The following is a 23,347-nucleotide window of genomic DNA, read 5'->3' as shown; positions in this document are numbered from 1 at the left end:
ACCATGACTGTCTTTCAGTAGCCATCACCACCATCAACCTGCAAACCCGCCACGTAGCTCCATGCCCATCATTCTTCACCCCTACTCAGTCTTCCTGTCACCTATTGACCCCTTCCCTCTCCTCTTTAACAATGCTCATCCTCCACCTCCTTTCTTAGCCCTGAAGTCAGATTTTAAACCAAAGCATCAACTGACAATTTCTCTTGATGAATGCTGTCTGATCTGCTGAGTTCCTCTAACAGTTGGCTTTGTGATCCAACCATGATTTTATAACTTGTGCTGCACTGTATTTTGATCTTAAAGGTATAAAGGTCAAATAGTATACTGTATCAAATTATGCATTGCATCCATTAATGTGGCCAGATATGAATGGGCAGCAAGTATAAGCACTCACATGCATTAGCTCTGAAAGGGAATACACAGGTACCAGGTACTTAAATTTTAAATTTAGATATACAGCACAGTAACGGGCAATTTTAGCCCACGAGCCCGTGCCGCCCAATTTACACCCAATTAACCTACACCCCTGTTTCGTATGTTTTGAACGGTAGGTGGAAATTGGAGCTTACCATGAACTTTGAATGTGTTCTGAACTTGACGGACGATTCAATGAATTTTCAAAACCTCTGCTCTTGGGACCAAATGTGTACGACCTTACCTCCCCTGGGAACAAAGTTACACAGCATTTATTGCTTGACTAAATTTTAACACAATGTTGTCCCTAATTTTAAAATCTTTGCTCTTGTTTTCAAATCCTTCCATGCTCCTTATGTCTGCAATCTCTTCCAGAATTACAAAAGTACAGATCGCTGCCTCTTCCTTTTTTTCCTCCATTTTCTTCCTGCCTTCAACCTGTATTAACCTTTCACCTTCCAACCTGTGCTCCCCTCCTCCCCCACTCTTTTCATTTGGGCATCTGTCTGTTTCCTCATGAAGGGATTTGGCCCAAAACATTCATCCAGCATTATTTGTGTTGCTATAGTTTTCCAACATCTGCAGTCTCTCATTTACCTCCAATTCTCGCTCTTTACTTTTTTTTTCTTATTTCAACTTTACGACCCTATATAAGCATCCCTTTAGCTGCTTCAGGCAATGTAGAAAATATGTTCCCTAAACCTTCCTGAACCTCTAGAAAATACTTACCATATTCATCAACAAAAAAGTGCGTGGCACCAATGGAGGTATCGTGATGTGATGAAGCATCATGTTTTGGACTGCCACTTGGACATCCAAGACTGCCCCAGTGCAAAGAACCAGAATGGTTCTGCATTGGTCTGTTATCCTGTGAACTGTGAATAAACAAAACTATGAGCAACTCCATCTGCACTTATCTAGACTCTTCCAGTAGTGTATACAACATAGGCAAAACCCGAGGTCAAAACCACAAACTTCTTGAGAAACAGCATCGGCAGTCTCTTGTGTCTCCAAAGTCTGAGGCCCAGAGGTTAACGTTGTATAAGGTGTACTCGCCTTTAAGAAGTGAAATTCCCTCACAAAGGACAAGATTTCTTTTTAAAGACTTGTTTGTTTATCATATATTTTTGTCTGAGATATTTTCTTTGGGAAATAGTACTTTCCAGTATGAGCACAAAGCATTCTCAGTTAAAGTCAGCATTAGGCTGATACAAAGCCATACAAAGCACTTAGAGCAGAGATGGGACACTTGGGTACATGTTGTATTTATTTCCCATACTATTTCCAACCAGCTATCCTCAGTTGGCAGCTTCAATTTCTCTTTCTATTCCTGTCTCGTACATAGACGGGCCTGTGCAACTCAAGTTCTCTCTGTGGTGGAGGGCTTCACACCCTGCAACTCTTTGCCATACAAGTTTCTAATGTAGTGACTACATTTCATTCATGGTTCAGAGAGTTTAGTCTCCAGAAACATTTATTTGGGGTGTGCCCTCACAAATTCCTTCTCATTTTGAAGTCCTCTGATAGACAAGCCTTTTCTAAATCCCCTTCTTTCATTACAAACAACTCAAATCCTAACAGGCCAAAAGTTCAATATAACAGCTTTCAAACCTTTATGGCTGTGAATTGAAATGCAAATTTTTGAAGAAATTATCAAGTTCATAAGTGTGTGTGCATGCACATGCGTGCGTGCTATGCTGAATAACTGCAGGGCACCATTTCTTCCACTATCTCCTTTGCTTGACAGACACTTCCCTCCAGTTGCTCAAAGGACATGAGAGCACAGAACTAAATGCTTGAGTGACAATCATATTAAATTTTAAAAATATGTGTATAAATGAAGACAGCAAATGATTAAACTTTTATTCTATAATTTTCAGTTATTCAGTTGTTTGAAGTTCTGTTCGCTTAATATGTCAATATTTAGTATGAGTATCAGAAGTAAAGAAGAGAAGCTGGATTGGGTCATTTGACTCTTCATGCCTGGTCTGTTACTCAGATGGCCGATCTTATACCTTGGCAACACTTTCCCGCACTCACCGTATATCCCTTGATTCCTCTAATGTTCAAAAATCTAGTGATCTCTATTGTGAATATACTAAAGTACTAAGCATCCAGAGATCTTTTGGGTAAAGAAATCCAAAGATTCACTATGCTTTAGGTGAACAAAATTTCCTTTCTGTCATGACCCCTTATTTTCCAATCAGGAAATGTCATTCCTACAAACCCATGAGATCTTTGTAAGTTCCAATGATATCACCTCATTCTTTTAAACTCCAGAGAATATTGTCAAATCTTGTAAAAGATTTGGATTTCTTTACTCAAAAGATCTCTGGATGCTTAGTACTTTAGTATATTCACAATAGAGATCACTAGATTTTTGAACATTAGAGGAATCAAGGGATATACGGTGAGTGCGGGAAAGTGTTGCCAAGGTATAAGATCGGCCATCTGAGTAACAGACCAGGCATGAAGAGTCAAATGACCCAATCCAGCTTCAATTCTTTACGTCTGCTACTCATACTAAATATTGACATATTAAGCGGACAGAACTTCAAACAACTGAATAACTGGAAATTATAGAATAAAAGTTTAATCATTTGCTGTCTTCATTTATACACATATTTTTAAAATTTAATATGATTATCACTCAAGCATTTAGTTCTGTGCTCTCATGTCCTTTGAGCAACTGGAGGGAAGTGTCTGTCAAGCAAAGGAGATAGTGGAAGAAATGGTGCCCTGCAGTTATTCAGCATAGCACGCACGCATGTGCATGCACACACACTTATGAACTTGATAACCTGTGGATAGTAACTGGGGATTGTGCATCAGAGTTTCCTCTATCCCTCTTAGACTGTTAATTTTAAAGTAATAAATGACCCCCCCCCCACCCCATTTGTCTCACTAAAATATATGACAATGTAGTTGTCAACTTCAACCACCTATTATTTGCCAATTCTGAACAATTGTTAATATCTTTTTGCAAGCAATTGCAATCCACCTTGGTACCTTTTTTATTTATTCATTTTCAGTATCTGGATGCTGCTGACAAGACCAGGTTTTATTAATCATCCTTAATTACTCTTCAGAAGGTGGCAGTGAGCAGGCATCCTGAAGTCCATCTGGTGAAGGTGCTTGCACAGCACACTGCCATTGTATTCCATCACTACATTATGCCATAATTGAATGAAAGGTACATCACTAAATAAAGCATTATGCCTAGAGACCATTATGCCCAATGATCAGCTGGAACATCCAATATTCTTTTTGAATTGAATGATAATTCTTATTGAAACGTATTCTTCCAACAGCATAAAACTGGAACCAATGCATTTATTAGGACTATCAAAAGATTTTACAATATTAATCATAATTAATTACACAACAGAGAAAACATGCTAATTGTGGCATCATTTGTACTTTTAAACAACTAAACACCAACTCTTGAAAGCTCCAAATAAAAAAAAAAATAACAGCTTATTGAAAAAAAACCATGGTTTAAAATTATTTTAAAAATTTACATCTGTGGGCTGACAGGTGCTCTACCATTCAATAAGATATGGCTGATCTGGCCATGGACTCAACTACATTTACTCTCTCTTCCCGATTACCACTAATTCCTCTATTATTCAAGGATCTGTCTTAATACATTTAATGAGGCAGCCACTACTGCTTTCTTTGGCAGAGAATTCCAGATTCATTACTCTCTTGGAGAAGCAGTTATCACTCAACTCTCTTAAATCTGCTCCCCAAATCTTAAGGCTATGTCCTGTACTTCTAGACTCACCTATCAGTGAAAACATCCTCCCTATTTCTATCTTCTTTGTCTCCTTCTTTCATAATTTTATGGGTTTTTTTTAAGATTTCCTCACCCTCATCCTTCGAAACTCCAATGAGCATTATCGCAGGCTGCTCAATCTCTTTTCATAAGCCAAACCTCCCCCCCAGTTCTAGAATGAATCTCCTATGCAACACTTCCAAAGACAACATCTTCATGTTGGATGAGTTTCTGAAGGAGAAAATAATTTGGCAAGCAGCTCCAGGAATGACCTAATCTCACTCAAAATGTTGGTGGTGGGGGGGGGGGGGGGGGGGGTGGAGAGGGAGGGAGAGACAGAGAGAGAGAGAGAGAGAGAGAGAGAGAGAGAGAGAGAGAGAGAAGGTTGCAAAACATTAAATTGGAATTTTACTACATAATGCATTAACTGGCTGTTGACAACGCGGCAAGCTGTCCACTTCTGAATCAAGACAGTTAACTTCAATTGGATAAAGGCCATGGTTCCACAGTGGCCAGGTAACTTAAAATCCAATAATGTGTTGGCCTTCATTCGAAGGGCTTCTCATTTGTTGTTAAGTCACACATTCATTTACATTAGCCCATGCAGAGGTTCTCTCCCCCAGCTTGAGTCACTCGCACACACACCTAGTCCTATGGTACTGGAATTAAACCTGCACAACCACGATTTCCTGCAAGTTTTTCAACTATTGATCCTTAAGCACAAAACACTAAAACAGTATTTCTCAACATCTGGTTTGTGGCTGTAATTATACAAGTAAAATGTAAAACAAAGTTGTAAATTTGCTAACAAAAGGAATGAAAATTCTCAAAAGCGTTTTCCCGCCAAAAGAATAATTCCATCCATCAATTGAGAAAGAGCTTGAGCTCGCCAGCCCCAATCCCAAGTGGTGGTCTGAGGATTTGTGATGTAAAATGAAAGTCTGCAGACGCTGTGATTGTTGTAAAAACACAGAAATGCTGGAGGAACTCAGCAGGTCTCGCAGTGATCATAAAAGGTAAAGATATATAGCCGATGTTTTAAGCCTGAGCCCCTCTTCAAGGTATTGAAGGTTTGTTATAGTTGGTCTGCTGGAGGTGAATAAGAAATACTTAAGGTTGTCTGCGTGTGAGAAAAGCTTGAGATTAAAAGATTAAAAACCCACAATAGCTATCCTTAAAACTTGACAAATATCATTTTTAAATCCTCAAAACAGCAATTACTGAAGCAATATTATTTTACATCAACCACCTCTTAACCTCTTTGAGTAAGATTGCTAGTCTGTCAGATCTGATTTATCATATCAAGATAAGCTCAACCTATACACCCCAATGGCCAATTATTGCAATGCAAACAAATGTATCCAATTCCTTTAGAGAATCCATCATTTTAAATTGAATTGTAAATACAATATAACTTCAACAACTAATGATCTCTGATAAATTGAATACTGGACCATAATGGATATATGTGATTTCATTACAGCTGATAACTCGCTCCTTACTATTCACAAGGCAAGAATGTGATTGAAAACCCTCCACTTACGTACATGACTTACAATAGATGTAGTTTCAGCAACATGCAAATGTTTGACACTTGAAGAACAAAGGCTGTTTCATCAGCACGCCATCATCCACTTTAAATATTCACTTGCTCCACAATTGCTACTGTGGCTCCAGAGTATAGGATTCAATCGCTGTACTGTATCACTGTGTAACGGATTTTTTGACAGCATTTCCCAAACCCACAAGGACAGTGATACACCCCACCAGTAATTTCCACTCCACATCAGACATTAATTGGAATGACTTCATCACCAACATCGAAGTACTCGAGATGGCAGAGTCCGCAAGCATCGAATCCATGCTGCTGAAGACCCAACTGCACTGGGTGGGTCACGTCTCCAGAATGGAGGACCATCGCCTTCCCAAGATCGTGTTCTATGGCGAGCTCTCCACTGGCCACCGAGACAGAGGTGCACCAAAGAAGAGGTACAAGGGCTGCTTAAAGAAATCTCTTGGTGCCTGCCACATTGACCACCACCAGTAGGCTGATATCGCCTCCAACCATGCATCTTGGCGCCTCACAGTTCGGCGGGCAGCAACCTCCTTTGAAGAAGACCGCAGAGCCCACCTCACTGACAAAAGACAAAGGAGGAAACACCAACCCCAACCAACCAATTTTCCCCTGCAACCGCTGCAACCGTGTCTGCCTGTCCCGCATCGGACTTGTCAGTCACCAACAAGCCTGCAGCAGACGTGGACGTACCCCTCCATAAATCTTCATCCGCAAAGCCAAGCCAAAGAAAGAAAAGAAAGAACATCAGACATCTCCCTATCCAGGACATATTTCAGTATTTTTTAACCATCATCATGTGATATCTCAGGAACTTCTCACCCATTAGCCCTGTAAGAATATCTTTTCCATGAGGATGAGAGAGGGCTAAGGAAGTTCATCACCACCACCTCCAAGGCAAACAAAGATGGGTAATTATTGGTGGCCTTGTCATAACATTCCAAGAATGAATAAAACAAAATGTCAACAATCTGCATCCATTGCACAAAACTTTGACAATTAACTTCCAACTTTGTTAGGGAGTGGGTGAATGTGAAGTATCCATATGACTTGTATTTAATTATACAAATGTGAATTTCAATTTCCTCCTTCATTTTGGCAAGACCCCAGAATGTTGCATTGTGTAAAGCTGTGTGTTTGGACAGTCCTATTTGCGCAGTTCATTTTCAGCTCTAAGGCTGGCAGGGTGTTGTTGAATCAGGATTGCAATTAATATTTCACAGGAGAAAATAGAAAAATACAGTTTCTGCCCTGAAAGGAGTTGGAATTTTTGGAAGTGTTTGAAAAAGGGAAGTTAAAATCCCTTACCAAATGAAAAAAATGAATTGGTTAAAGTGTCTCAGAATTGGGGACCATAAATGACATGCATGAAAAAATATAAATGGCTTTGAATATCACACCATTGATTTCCTTCTCTTTGTCTCAAGATGAGAGAACCTGGTCAATTATATTTCAATCATGCAACAATTTTTGAGTGAATTTCATCACTTACATCTCATACGCTGGTCATTCTATCACCAAGACTGCAGTTTCTTTTTGATTTCATAATTTCACCCTTTTCCTATCTAATACATCATCTAGATCAGTGGTTCTCAACCTTTTTTATTCCCACTCACACACCACCTTAAGTCAATCCTTACTAACCTATGCCATTGGTGCTCTGTGGTAGGTAAGAAATGACTTAGGGTGGTAGCTGAGTGGGAAAAAAAAGGGTGAGAACCACTGGTCAAGACCCATAAATGAGCAGTTTCCAGAACTAGGTATTTGAGATCTGGCAAAATTATGCAAAGTTGCATCACTCTACAGTAAATGCAGAGCCAAACAGGGAAGATAGGTGGAAACTCCCTGTGCTGACACTCTTCCCTCATGGTTTTAAAACTTATTTATTTTTATGATCATGGAAGTTTACCTCTGTGGCGAACAAGAGAATGTTGCAGAATGACTTGGATTGTTCCTTACATTCTGCTGTTGTTTTCCTGATCTCCTTATACGATTGCTGTGGCCATGCAGCCTTGAGTTTTCTGATCCAGATTCCAGTGGTAGTACAACTATAGAGAGAAGGTTAGAATTTATCAGAAAAAATTTCAGTGGCTTGAAGTAACATTTGAGTGGACCCATGGAACAAACAGATGAGCTTGTCAATGTACCCCAACCCATGTGTTCCTCTTTTATGAATTAATTTTCATAACGTTTACACTTTGTTAGTGGTGACACATGGAGTGGTGATTGGGTAGAGTATCTCGCATTGGGTAGAGTCTCCTCACCATTTGAATTCCAAGGAGATAGATACTTCCACTTTTTATTTGGTAGAAGTAGCTTTCTGAGCTCTTCCCTCATCTTCAATTTCCTCTCATTGCTGGTGTGAGTTCACCAATGATCTTTGCTCATTCTTGATATCAATGTAGTACAATGCTTTTTCTAATTAAAAACTACCTTAAGCTTCAACTAAAAATTGCTATGGAAAATATAAAAACATTACTCAACATTGACCATTTATCCTTACCCATCTTAGCTACCATTGAGCCCTACTTTTCAATCATTTGCAACAATCCTCATTTAATTTTTGTCGCTCCTCACCTTGCTTCACTCTGTGGTAATCAACAAGCCCCATTTGCAATTACTTTCAAGTTACTCATCACTTCTACTCATCACTAATGTCCATTCACTGATCTCTATTCCACACTGATTTCTTATTGACAAACCTTGATAAATACTACTCCTTGCTGGTAATTATTAACCAAAATCACTTGCTCTCTGATTCAAAGAGAGGGAGACGAGTTAAATGGTGGAAAGATAAAAGATTCTACACCTACCGGTATTTCAGGTTTGTACCACTAAAGAGAATGCTGCTAGTAACTGAGACCATTTGAACCAGTAGCCTTCTTGAGTCTAGTGAATCATACTAAAACATTAATAAATTCAAATGAATATTTCCACACACATATATCTTTAACAATGAATATTTATGACACACTGAAGTCTGCTTTGATTTTCTCTGTGGTTCTCGCCATCCAATAACGTACATACACTTTGAAAAAGATACCGATTTGCTAATATTGCTCTCAGAAACGAAAGAATAAACTAAAATTCAAAGCAGATTGCTTTGTACTAATGGGAACTAAACCAAGAATATTTTTTTAATTTACAGATCCTTTTACTATCCTGTTAACATTTCCTTTCTTCTGCCTTCTACCCTTTTCTTCTCTGAACAAAGGAAAGCTGGAGGGATTTGGTGGGTCAGGAGAAAAATAGATATTCAACATTTCAGGGTAATTATTAAAAAGGGAGGGAAGTGGAGGAGTTAGGGAGGGTGCAAAGAGATGCTTGGGTACAAGACAAAACAAGAGAGGTGGACAGAAAATTTCAAGCTTATTTATCACCTGATTGTACCAGTACCCCGACAAAATAGCGTTCTTTGGTCCACAGTGTAAATATACATACAGAAATAACACACATACAGTTAAGTACAGTACACATATAGAGATATCTTTATATTTAAGATAAATATTGTTAATAAACAGTGGAGTCTCAGAGAGTTGTTTTAGATGTTTATCAGTCATTCATCAGTCTCATTGCTCATGGGAAGAAGCTGTTCCTCAGCCTGTTGCTTCTGCCTCTACTTTCATACATCTTTCCCAACAGGAGTAGCTGCGCACGGGCTGGTAAGAGTCCTCACTGACCTTACGAGCACTCTTTAAACAACGATCCCAGGAGGGGAGGGAGACCCCAGTGATACTCCCTGCTGCCTTTATAGTCCTGTAGATTGACCTCCAATCCAATGCTCTTCAGCAAACGTACCTCACAGTTGCAGCTGACCAGAGCACTCTTGATACAGCTCCTGTAGAAAGTTAACAGGATAGTAGCTAGAAACCTTGCCCACCTCTAAGGAAATGCAATTGCTGTTGCATGCACCTTCCTGACAAGATGTGTATCCAGAATGGGTCATTTCTTAAGTGTACTCCCAAGGAATTTAGTGCTCTCCACTCTTTCCACTATCAAGCTACTAAAAAATGTATTGAGGGTGGTTGCCCCTGGGCTACCTTAAGTTCAGAGTTACCTCCTTTGTCTTGTCCACATTGAGACTCGGGTTGTTATTCTGGCACCATTTCAGGAGATTTTCCACCTCCTCTTTGTAGGTCAATTCATTGTTGTTGTTGATGAGGCCAATTACTGTTGCCTCATCTCCAAACTTGATGATACTGATGGAAATGGATCTGGCAGTCCAGTCATAGGTCAGCAGCGTTAACAGGAGCGGGCTGAGCATTCAGCAGCACCAGGATTCAATGGGATAGTGTCTGATGCTCTGCTGCTGACCCAGACAATCTGTGGTCTTTCTGTTGGGCAGTCCAGAATCCAGGAAAGTTGGGGATGAGTTCACTAGGGGAGAGGCAAGGGGAAGAAGGCTGACAGAAAAATGAGAACAAGAGCTGATAAAGGAGAGATGGAAACAGAGTAACTGGATAGGAATGAGAGTTACCTCAATTTATAAAACTCAGTGTTTATGCTGTTGGGTTGAAAGTTATCCAGGAGGAATATATGTGTTTTTAAAGTGAGGTTGGGAGGGGTTAACTTGTCTGTCTTCTTTACTTTCTGTGTGGCTAGTATATAGCTTGGAGATCATGCTGTATGTAAGCAATATAAGAAGAAAATCTGTTCTGTGTGGTTTTGCTACTTCAGAGAAAGTTGTTCTTTTTGAGCTTGAAGTTGTTGAGTGGTTCTTTCTCAAAGTAGAAGCCCACCGCCAGTGGGCTGATATCGCCTCGAACCGTGCATCTTGGCGCCTCACAGTTTGGCGGGCAGCAACCTCCTTTGAAGAAGACCGCAGAGCCCACCTCACTGACAAAAGGCAAAGGAGGAAAAACCCAACACCCAACCCCAACCAACCAATTTTCCCCTGAAGCCGCTGCAACCGTGTCTGCCTGTCCCGCATCGGATTTGTCAGCCATAAACGAGCCTGCAGCTGACGTGGACTTTTACCCCCTCCATAAATCTTCGTCCGCGAAGCCAAGCCAAAGAGAAAGAGAAGTTACCACATATTTCTGGTGATGAGGTGAACTAGTTTTGACTGGAGCTGTGTGTTTGGATGGCCATGCTTGGAATTACTGGTGAATTCATGGAAGAAAATGAGGATTGGCTAGAGTATGAAGAGAGGTTGGAACACTTTTTCTGTGCTAATGGAATTAAGGAGGCTAAGCAGCACTCTATTCTCCTGAGTGTGTGTGGGGCAAAGGCTTACAAGTTGATAAGAAATTTAGCCACACTGTGGAAACCAGGGGAAATTCTATTTGATGAACTAGTCAAACTTGTGGGGAAACCACCACAATCCAAAACGTACTGTGATAATCCAACAATTTAAGTTTCAGTTTTTTTCAGTCTGTGGCCAATTTTGTCACTGAGCTTCAGCAGTTATTGGAGCATTATGATTCTTGATAGATTGATATGTGGCATTAATAATGATACCATACAATGCTGCTTGTTGGGGGAAACCCCACTGCTGACATTCAAGAATGCCCTGGAGATTGCTCAAGGCATAGAGATGGCAGCTAATAATGCCAAAGTTATCCAGAAAAGTAGGGTTGGGGGGGGGGGGGGGGGAGGTTTCACAGTCAGTGGCAATGTACCAAGTCAGAAGGGAAACTAGTAAGCAAGCAATAGATGGAATGTTTTTGGTGTGGAAGGATGCACTATGTAAATGACTACAAATTCAAAGATAATGTCTGCTATGGTTTGGCAAAAAAAGAGACATTTAGCTAAAAATGCAGCAGTTCAAAAGGTAAGGTAAAGGCTGGGCAGAAGAAAGCTTAATGGGCTCTACCAGCCACACACTACCAAGAAGAAGCCGATAAAGAGACAATGTGTTTGGAGTGGAAACAGATGAGGAATCACCTGAACCCTATTTTGCCACAGCTACTGTCAGAAGAAAGGATAATAAGTTTGGGACCACAGCTTGCGTCTTGCTTAAGATAGAGGCTTTGGAAAAAATAATAAATGTATATTCGCTTAAGAAATTGATAGGTCCTTGGATCTGGCACATCCTACAATACAGACATCCTTCAAAGCTGCATTGGACTGACAGCCTAGAATAGGGATGGGCATCCTTTTTTAAACTCACATTCCACCTTAAGTATTCTCTATGTCACAAGTGCTCTGTGATTGGTAAGGGATTACTTAAGGTGATATTTGAGTAGGAAGAGAAGGTTGAGAATCACTGCTCTGGATCCAATTGTTACCAAAATATTTTCCTTGAGAAAAATTGTCATTAGCCCATTTCCTTTGGAGTTATGAAACTGTGCACATAATGAGTCAATGAGGTACAATTAAAACCTCATCTTGGGATCTGGCCCAAGATGGTGGTGCCTATGACAGCCACAAGAGGTTGCAGACTCTGGGGTAGAGCACCAGGAAATGGGGAAAATGGGGAGACAACCCCCTCCCCCAATATGAGAAGCAGAAGACCCATGGGACATTAACCATGGTGGTGGATCAATTGTGGTGACTCAAGGTGAGATGTCCATGTGCTCATAGTATTAGAAACAAGGTGGATAATTTTGTTGTACAACTACAGGTTAGAGGGTATGATGCTGTGGTGATTACTGAGTCATTTCTAAAGGATAGATGTCATTGAATGCTGAAAGCCTAAGGATACACAGTGTATTGCAAAGATAGGCAGGGAGGTAGAGGGGGAGATGTAACTCTGCTGGTAAGGAATAAGATTAAATAACTGAAAAGAAAGGACAAAGGATTAGATGAGGTAGATTCCTAATGGGTTGAGTTACACAATGGTAAAGGTAAAAGGACACTAATGGTAGTTATATACAAGTCCCCAAAAGCAGCATGGGATGTAGACTACAAAATACAACAGAAAATAGTTAAGTCATGTCAGAAGAACAGTGTTACAATAATTATGGGGGAATTTTAACATGAAAATAGATTGGGAAAATCAGGTCAGTATGAGACCTCAGGAGAGAGCGTTTGTGGAATGTCTAAGGGATGGCTATTTGGAGCAGCTTCTTGATGAGCCCACCAGGGGATCAGCTGTTTGGGATTCGGTGCTGTGTAATGAACTAGAGGTGATTAGAAAGCTTGAGGTAAATGAACCCTAGGGAGGAAGTGATTACAATATGATTGAGTTCAGTATGAAATTTGAAAATGAGAGTCTAAAGTCCAATGCATTGGTAATTCAGAAGAGTAAAGGAAATTACAGTCACATGAGAGAGGAAATGGCCAAAGTTAACTGGAAAAACACTAATGGGAAAAACTGCAGATCAGCAATGGCTGGGGTTTCTGCAAGAAATGAGGGAAATGCAGGACAGTCACATAACCACGAAAAAAGAAAATTGTGAATGGAAAAATGAGACAATTGTGGCTGATGAGGGAAGTTAAAGACAAAGTAAAAGAAATAGAGGGCAAACAAGGAAGCAAAAATTAGTGGGAAAATTGTGCCTGGGAAGCTTTTAAAAACTTGGAGAAGACAACTAAGAAGGTGATGAAGAATGAAAGGAGATTTACTAGAATGATATCAGGAATGAAAGGGTTAGTATATGAGGAACGATTGTCAGTTCTTGGACTGTATTTGGAGTACAAAAGGATGAGGGGAGACCTCAAACATTTCAAATGCTGAAAGGCTTGGACAGAGTAGATGTTGGAAGGATATTTCCCATGGTAGGGGATTCTAGGAAAAGAGGGCATAATTTCAGGATAAAAGGGCATCAATTTAAAACAGATTTAAACAAATTTATTTAGTCAGAAAGTTGTGAATCTGTGGAACCTACTGCCCCAGGCAGCTGTGGAAGCGAGGTCGTTGGGTGTGTTTAAGGCAAAGATTGTCAGGCATTTGATTAATCAGTGCATCAAGGGTTATGGGGAGAAAGCTGGGGAATGAGGCTGAATGGGTAAATGGATCTGCTCATGATTAGAATGGCAGAGCAGACTTGATGGGCCAATGGGCCTATTTCTGCTCTGATATCTTGTGACTGCGGTCAGAGAACTAACACCAAGCTGCAAGAGGAAGCTGAAGGCTTTCTGATCATGTCAGAGGTGTGGATCTGGAGCTAGTGAAGTTGATCGTTCAGACTGAAGGTTGTGTGGCTGTGGAAGCTGCTGGAGACAAAGCCATGGATATTCAGTAATCCTGGGGATTCTCTTTTGCTTCTCTTCCTCTGGCTGTAAAATAAAATAATCCTGAATCTTAAATCCTGGCATTGTCAGTGATAAACCACATCTGGTTAATGAAAAAATACCAACCACATTTTGAACAATCCTTCTGGATACAGCTATCCAGAAATCTCTGTTTATATGGGACAATCTATTTGTGGCCCTCTTCTATCCTTCCCTCTGCATATTGAGAAGTCAAGATTCTTAGCACTTTTCTGTCTCATTCTTGAGTCAAAGTCACCATGTCTAGGGACTCATTATAACTATTCTTCATCACTCATCCATTAGGATTGAGCTTGTAATTGGTTTTGGAAATAATGGGCATGTGATTTTTTTTTAGACATGGAGCTAGTGGAGGAGAAATCTGCACTAAATAGCCATTGCATTTGAGATGATGACGATTTTTCTTCTGCTACCATCTTCATTCATATCTGCAGCCATTGAGGAGTTCAACCTTCTTCGTTTCTCTATGGTATTGCTGAGGACTTTTGTTGTGTTGAGCTCACACCTGTAAACATGCCAAAAATTTAACAAATCACTCAAAATAGTTACTGGAACTGCTGTCAGCAGAATTATAGACAGCAATGAGGAAGTTACAGGAAGGAAATAGATCAGCTAGTTACAACTACCTTGAACTCGACATTAGCAAAAATGAAGAGCTGATTATGGATTCAGGAGGAAATCGGGAGAACACAAACTAGTCCTCATCAAGGGATCAGCAGTGGAGAGGGCCAAGAACTTCAAATTTCTGGGTGTCAACATCTGAGGATCTGTCCTTGAGCCTCCATGTCATGGAATCATGAAGAAGGCTCACCAGCAGCTATACTTTGTGAGGAAATTTGGTACGTCAAAGGTTTTTGAAAATCTCTACAGGTGTACCATTGAGAGCACTGTGACTAGTTGCATCACTGTCTGGTATAAACAAATGCTCAGGACCTGGGGGGGTGGGGGGGTGCGAACCCATGCAAAGGTCTTAGATGTGTTTTGATCGAACACTCTGTGAAGAGTATCAAAAAGGTGGTTAAAATTTTTAAATTAAGAATTTTTCACTTAAAAAATGGACAACCACAACTTCCCTTTCCATTTGGGTTGAGATCTTGCTCACCAGCGTCAACTGATTTCGCATTGATAGCTATTCTCTCCCCCCTCAACCCCCCTCAGAAAACACTTTTTTTTAAACACATATAACAAAGCTCTCCCTTTTATTCTCCCCTTATTTCCTTCCTTCCCCTCCCTTTTTCCTCTTTAGTTCTTTACATATACATTGTTTTTAAATCTTTATATATACTTTATCTCCTTTCTTCATTCTTATTACATCTCTTCATCTCTCCTTCTATCCTGCAAATGTTCTGCGAATTCTTGTGCTTCCTCTGGATTCGAGAACAGTCTGTTTTGCTCCCCAGGGATAAATATTTTAAGCACGGCGGGATGTCTTGACATGAATTTATAATCTTTATTCCATAGAATCGATTTTCGCTGTATTAAACTCCTTCCTCATCTTTAAGAGTTCAAAACTTACGTCTGGGTAAAAAAATATTTTTGACCCTTGCATTCCAATGGTTTATCATCATCCCTAACTTTATTCCTTCTCCACTCCAGTATATTTTCCCTTGTCGTATAGCTCAAAAATTTTACTAAGTTGGATCTTGGTTTTTGATGTGCCTGTGGTTTTGGAGCTAATGCTCTGTTTGCCCTTTCTATTTCCATTTCTTCCTGCATTTCTGTAGTTACCAGGACCTTTGGGATCCATCCTTTTATAAATTCCTTCATGTCTGTGCCTTCTTCACCCTCCTTCAGGCCCACTATTTTTATGTTGTTTCGCCTACTATAATTTTCCAACATATCAATTTTCTGAGATAACAACTCTTGTGTCTCTTTAATTTTTTTTGTCACTTTCTTTCAATTTTCCTCTTAAGTTATTTACTTCTATTTCTACAGCCGTTTCTCGTTCTTCCACATTTTCTACTCTTTTCCCTATTTCTGTCATGACCTGTTCTAAACTTTGCATTTTATCTTCTGTCCTTTTCATTTTTCTTTTAATTGCACTAAATTCTAATGACAACCATTCTCTTAATGCTCTCATTTGTTCTTCAAAAAAAGCTTTATCTATATTCTGTTTTATCTTCTATTTCTCTGTGAAGATCTTGGTCCTCTTCTACTGTGTCTGTACCTGTGTTTGTGTCTTCTTCTTCTCTTCTTTGTATCTGTGTCTCTTCTGATTCTCCTGATGAGTTGCTTTTATCACTTTGTCAGGCCTCTTCTTGCTGGGCCTCTTGTTGATCCTCGCCTCCTGGGCTGCTCATCTGTCAGGCCTCCTGCTGTTGCTCCTCTTACCGTTCACCTGGACGTTCTTCTTCACCTGGTTCCTCACTCCCTCTCCTGTCATCTTCCTCATCTTCCTGAGCCCTGGTCTCAGGCATCCCTCAGCTGGTCGCACCGTGATTGCCCACTCCTTGCTGAGCCCCGCTCCCGTCAGTGTTTCCTTTTACCTTTGATTGCACACTGCACGCGCGACTCCTCATTTTGTTTGGCCATTTTTGCAGTCCTCTGGTCGGGGGGATCGCGACTCCACAGGGCCAGCACCAACCTCAGAGATCCGGTGGTCTTCGTGCAGGTAAGGCCTTCTTCTTTCTTTTCCAGTGACTTTTCTTCTTTTTTCCCCGTTGTTTTTACTTTTTCCTTCTTGGGTGCCACCTTCTTTCTCTTCTCTGCAACTTTATCTTCTATTTCTTATACTTTATATTTGTTAAGCTTTGTCTTTTCTTGAGTTTTTTTCTATAGAAGGCTGGTTTTATCCTACCGGCCACTACTCCATCACGTGACTTCTTTGCAATAAAAGAAGCTTAAATAGTAGACAGCCTCAATTTAATGTTTCATCTTAAAATTAGAACATCCAGTCATATTGTGTGTTGTGCAGAACAGCAATGGACTCAGCAGAGAACACTGAACATGTATTTTTAAAATCCAGCTCATTATCAATTTCTAAATGTTTATTATATAGTATGCACAGAAAGAGGGAGGATGAATCAAATTTGACCATATTTCTGGTTTCCTTAAACTAGTGCTTAGACAAACCATCATTGCTTATCACACACTCTCCTATTAATTCACTGCTTAGAAATTGAGGAAAATAAAGGACTACAGTTCCCAGCAGCCACCCTCTCAGGCATTTGTACCTGTTTGCTTCAAAGCTGTGTAAGGAAAACTGGAAATGAAAAAAATGTGCAAGAATAAGAGAGAAAGTTGAAGGAGTACAGCCAACCAGATGAAAGTTTTAAAAAACTGCAAGAAATGAAGGTAATTTGTGTGATGGAAAACTGGCACAATCAAAATGTCACAAAGTCTACTTTACTTTCCGTCATTTTTCCAATTTCCAGTTAAAACAATACTAGTTAATGATTAGGAAGAAATTAAGAGCAGTTTGCTTTAACTTATAGCTAACTTTCAGTAATAAGGAAAAATAGTCTCTTGCTATCACTTGGCAAATGCACTTTCAGGCCTTGCAGAACACGACGAGAGCAGGTCCACAAATAATACAAATGATCTTATTTTTTCATTCTTCACTACTTGAAATAATTTTTATTTATAAGTCAATATTTAACTGAGTACAGCTGCTTTTTTTCATTGGCTGTTGAAATATTTTTGAAATATAATAAACAGAAACCATTCTAAGTTGCAGAGAAATGCATTTGGTGATTAGTTCACCTGAACAGATGCATCCTGGGTAACAGCACTTACTCAGACTACGCCATCAGAATTAAGGGAACAATAACAATATTAATTAAACCCTCAACCCTGCTTTTTAGAAGACAAAAACATCAAAAACATACAAAAATAATGTGGTAATCAAATTTAATCTCTAAATAAAATCTTAATTTTTAAAAAATATTAAAATCTTTATTTCAGATACTGAAAATTTACTTTTGTGAGCCAAATTGTATCATTTACTGGTATTTGGATTTGAGGTGGTAAGAGATTGCAGTCCACCCAGTGGTCAGGTTACAGGAAGTTAGGCAACTTCCATTACAAATACAATTAAGAGGAATTTTTTATGAAAGCATTTACACAAAAAGTGTTACAAAAAATAGGAAATAAGGTTTTGTAAACTTTTAATAAGCTACAGATGGCTCTTCACTACCCCATGTGGAAATAGCACAAAAGGAAATACATTCTACAGTAAAAGTCCTAAAATTCGGCCTGCTCAGGGATTGGGTCTGTCTGGATTTTTTGATTTTCTGGATTCTCAGGCAGTACTTTTAAAATTCAAATTTAAGGATGGAAGAAGAGATGAACAGGTACATTTTGATTGTTTATTCATTGGCAAATGCAACATGCTTCATTTATCAAAATGAGCAGTTTTAAAGAAAAATAAAGTCAACACTTGACAAAAATATAAACGTAAAAAATGTTCACTACAAAAAATGTGTAATGCTTGAAATTATGTTCAAAAATGAACATTGTAAAAGAAAAATACAGTATACAAATGAATTTCTTTGTAATAAGATTGCCTGTATGGTTGCTTGTGACATTTATGTATTACATACACAAAAGCCCATTGAATTGAAAAAGTTTGAGAGTCCACTTTCTCGGGTGGTCCAGATTTCTGGCATCCAGATTTTTGGACTTTTACTGTAAATTATTAGTTTTATTTACATAAATGTACAATAAGGACAACATACCTCCACCCATAGCTCCCTCTTCTCGACAGTTACTCGTCCAGCTTGTTGTATTCATTCTTGAGCTATTAATTGACTCTAATAAAGATATGAACTCAATAAAGTTTGATTCACTCGGAATCTGACCACCTTTGGCCTCAAGGTCCGACTTTGAAGTGGTTAATGTTCTACCATGATTGTGGGTGCCACCTCTCGACATCTTGCTCAATACCACATCTGCTCCCCCATCTGCACTAAAGACCCTGATATGTGTTCGCAGGAAACCATCTGTCAGAGCTTGCTGCTCCTGCTGCCTCTGGTTTTCTATGAGGCAATGCATGACTTTCAAGATTGACTCTGACACTGCTTTTGGTTCACCTTGCCTATTTGGGTTTTGGTAGTTGGAATAAGTGCAATCTGAGGAAGAGCAGGACTCTGAATTGGTACTGGAAGAGGTGTCCATTGAAATATTGTACTGAGACTGCAGACTTGAAGATCGACTTAGAGTAGTGTGGTCATTTATGTCCTCCTCTTCACTTTTGTTGCCCCTGGCCAGTGTTGTAGTTGGCCAAACTTCATTAGCAGTATAAGGACTGGAGTCTCCACCAACATTCATCTGTTTCCTTGACTTCTGCTTATCATACTGGTGAATTGAGAGAGCCTGCTTAACAAAACTGGAAGACTTTGGTCTGACGACAAGATCTGATTTTGATAGGGACTTATCAATTACTGACATCTGAATCTCTTTACTTACATTAACATATGTAAAGGATGGAGGTTTTAAGTTAGTGTTATTAATAGTGTCAACACTTCTTCTCCCAGCTTCAGGCAGTTCCAATGCAATAACTGGAATGTCTAATATATCAGAGGCTTGCACGTGTGACAAATTTGGTGTCCCAGCAGTATCTTGAGTTGAAATATTTTGATTAGTCCTTGTCTCCATGCTGTCAATAAAACATGTAGTGGAATCCTTGTCAAGGTAAACTTCAATGTCTTTGTTCTCTGTAGGTTTCACCAAAGAACAGCTGTTAGTTGGAAGTTCTTTACATTCACATTCCTTCTGATCATCTTTTTCTGTGTTTGGATCTCTTATTCTGATTACAGTGAGACTGGTACCCACTTCGTCTGCAGGTTGCAGATACCCACAGTCAACCTGATCAACAACATTCTCAGGAGTTTCATTACTATGTTTAGCATATTTCCCACAGGATGTATTTTCACCAGTAATAATACTCACATTGCATGTTGGCTCCAGTTCAGAGCTACCTGCATTGATCACTAACAAACTGCATTCATTCTCCAATGCTTCAGGACACTGATTGCCCTGATTTAATTTTGTTATAAACTGTCCTGCAGATATCTGCTGCTTTAGAGAACTGAATGTACCATCCATCTCAGTTAAAGCTGGTTTGGAATCATTTGGAACCATGCAGAATGGCACAACATTTATCCGAGATGAGACAGGTGGTCCATGGTTTTCAAAATCACCTATCTCTCCCACATTTCTACATGGATGAATAGCTGACTGACCTAGCAGAACAGATGGGGCAAGGAGCAAAGGTGACTCTTCAAAGCTGTCTGATTCACACTGTTCTTGTCCACTGGGTTCTACATCTTGAGAAATGGAATGGTGGAAACACACTGGGGAATCATAGGGCATCAGGGGGGCTGCATTATTTAGCACATGATCTGCAATGAACACAATTCATATTTTATCACAACAGCTTGCAATGATTTAAAATCTAGGTCATATGAACAGATGTGAATTAACAAAATACATATACTGTATTAATTTCATTTCAAATTGTGTATTGAATCCCATATTCAAAATCTATTTTGATCCAGAAAATAATTTTAATACATATATTTAACATTAGAGATAAATCTGGCACAAAAAAAAGGTATACAGTTCTTGTCAAGCATAAGAAGATAGAAGGGTGAAGGAATTGGAGGTGACAATGACATTTACTAGCCTTACAGTGAAAACAAGCACAATACGAAAAGATGCAATAGTGCACAAAGCCTGTTCTGCTACGCCTCTCAAATTTCTATTATATTAATCATGTACAAAAACAGGAAGAGATAAAATTTGGAGTATTTACCTTCTTTCTCCTTCCCTAAAGATAACAGAGTTTTGTATGAGAGTTCATTTGTGGTACCATTATGTTCCTGAGTTGCAGTGAGTCTTCTAAAGTCTTTCTCTAGAGTGTAAAAATGGAAATAGACGTTACAATGGTTAAAGTGACATTTGTAACACGAATATCTGGTCACAATGCATGGCATGATGGGATCAATGTTATTGGCTTAATGACTTCCTCTAATCACACCACAAGTATCACCTTTTTAACATGATTTTTGCTAAGGCCTCATGATTTTTGTGTGGTCAAAAATTCATCTTCAGTTGGCCATGTTGAAAACATAAAATAGAACATGTTCCTGAAATTTATCTAAGTTTTAAAAGGAGTGTAAAACACAATCATCACTTCTGTGATCAACTGGAGTACTTTTAACATTCGAATTACTGGAAAGACTGTCATTTATTGCCTATCGTTAAATAACCTTGTGGAAGGAGGTTCAGTGCTTTCCACTGAATCCCCTGCAGTCCATGTAATGAAAGTGCTCCCATTCTGCTATGAGGAATTTAACACTACTATCTCCTCAAAACTGATCAGTAAACATCAGGACCTGGGTACCAACACCTATCAGTGAGGATTGGTAAGAACATCTCCTCCAAAATCTTCATCAATTCTGGAGCACCACAGGGCTGCATTCTTAGCCCCCTGCTCTACTCACTTTATACCTCTGAATGTGTGGCTCGTACAACAATAACACCATCTACAACAATAAACAAGGGTGATGAGTCAGCATACATGAGGGAGATTGAAAATTTGGCTGAATGGTGCACCAACAACAACCTTGCACTCAATGTCACCAAATCTGAGGAGATGATTGCTGATTTCAGGAAGGGAAAGCCAGAGGTGTACAATCCACTGATCATTGGGGGATCAGAGGTAGCGAGGATGAGCAAATTTAAGATCTTGGGAGTCACTATCTCGGAGGATCTTTCCTGGATCCAACAAACTAATGGCATCATGAAGAAAGCATGTTAGTGCCTCTACTTCCTCAGGGGTTTGCAGAGGTTTGGAATGACACCAGAAACCCTGGCAAATTTCTCCAGATGTGTGGTGGAAAGTGTGCTGACCAGTGCATCACGGTCTGGTAAGGGGACACCAGTATCACTGAGTGTAAGCCCTTCAAAAGGTAGTAGACACTACCCAGGACATCACAGGCAAAACCCTCCCCACCACTGAGACATCTACAGGGAACCCTGCAATCGGAGAGCAACTGCAAACTTTAAGGATACACTCTACCTAGCAGACACTCTTTTCTCACTAGTGCCATCAGGAAAGAGGTAGAGGTGCCACAAGACTCACAGCACCAGGTTCAGAAACAGCTGCTTCCCCTCCACCATCAGACTCAACAACAAACTCAATCAAAGACTCATTTAAGGACTCTTACTTGTGCACTTCATTGATTTATTTTTTCTCTCTGTATTGCACATTTGTTTACATTTCATTATCTATTTACATGTATACATGTAAACCTTTTTTTTTGCATTACCAGTAAGTGGTAATTCTACCTTGCCTGCAGAAAAAAAAGAATCTCAGTTGTATGTGATGTCTGAAATATGAAATCTGAGATAAGGAATATCAAGAGATGAGCAACATTTTTCCAAAGATGGATTTTCCACAGACTACCTTCTCCAGCTGAAATTCCTGCCCATTCCACCTATAAAACTCACCCTGCTCTATTGACTTCTCCAGCCAAATGTAATACATTTCCAAAACACAGACTTATAATGCCTCCAGTGATTTCCACGTGCAATTCATGTAATCGTGATAAATATTCTTCCTTTCTGTTGCTTATGCCAGTTCTTATTAAAACCAAGTTAGTGGCCATTTCTTCAACTTTTTTGAGGTCCGTTTCTAAGACCACTTTGCTTGATACACACCTCATAATGAAGTGATTATTGACGAGGAGCTCCTGTCAACTACTGTTTGTCTGGAGCACTTTCAAACCCATCCTCCTTGGTTATTCTGGTGAATTGTCTGCCTTGAGATATAGGAGTGGTGAGGAGGATACCGGAGATAAGCAATAACTCTTTAAGTTCAAACTGGCATAGACCATAAACCAAGTTTGTTGGAAAAGACAGGGAAACTATTCAAATAGAAGTGTAGAGTCGAACAACAAAAAATGGCTCTTAGGCCCACCACATTCTCTTCACCCATCTACATTGATTTCATTTGCCTGCATTAGGACTGTAATCCTTCTATACTTTACATAAGTAAGTGTCTAAATGCCACCTAAATATAGTAATTATATTCAATTCCACCACCTTTTTTGGCTGTGCATTTCAACACTCTCTGTGCAAAAATTTTCAGTTTAAAAACCTCCATTCTTTCAACTTAACTCTGTGTTCTATTGATTTTGATAACCCTAACATGGAAATGTTCTTTTTGATGTACTGCTCTATCCATGCCTCTCCTAATCTTATACATTTCTGTCAGTCACCCCCTCAGTTGCCTTTGCTCAAGGGAAAACAAATCTAGCCTATTCAATCTCCTCCCCTAACTGAAGTCTTCCAATCCAAACAATATTCTGGCATCTTTCTCTGCACTTGCTTCAGTACAAATTTGAAAGCCACTGTTTTAACCGTACCTAATTGACTCGTTATATGTAAGATTTCATAACTCCAAAGGAAATGGGCTAATG

The 23,347-nt window shown here is 39.5% G+C and overlaps 1 protein-coding gene across 1 annotated transcript in view; it reads right to left on the bottom strand.

Annotated features, from left to right (window-relative positions):
• LOC138737301 (uncharacterized) overlaps positions 1 to 23,347 on the bottom strand; it is a 302,978-nt gene that overhangs the window by 264,616 nt on the left and 15,015 nt on the right. The window contains 5 exon segments of the mRNA XM_069888055.1: positions 570 to 663; positions 1,144 to 1,289; positions 7,675 to 7,813; positions 18,599 to 20,263; positions 20,677 to 20,775. Of these exon segments, the coding sequence (XP_069744156.1) occupies positions 570 to 663; positions 1,144 to 1,289; positions 7,675 to 7,813; positions 18,599 to 20,263; positions 20,677 to 20,775 (2,143 nt within the window).

The sequence above is a fragment of the Narcine bancroftii genome, chromosome 6 (assembly GCF_036971445.1).
Source record: "Narcine bancroftii isolate sNarBan1 chromosome 6, sNarBan1.hap1, whole genome shotgun sequence".
NCBI classification, from domain to species: Eukaryota; Metazoa; Chordata; class Chondrichthyes; order Torpediniformes; family Narcinidae; genus Narcine; species Narcine bancroftii.
This window is presented reverse-complemented; position numbering and strand designations above follow the sequence as displayed.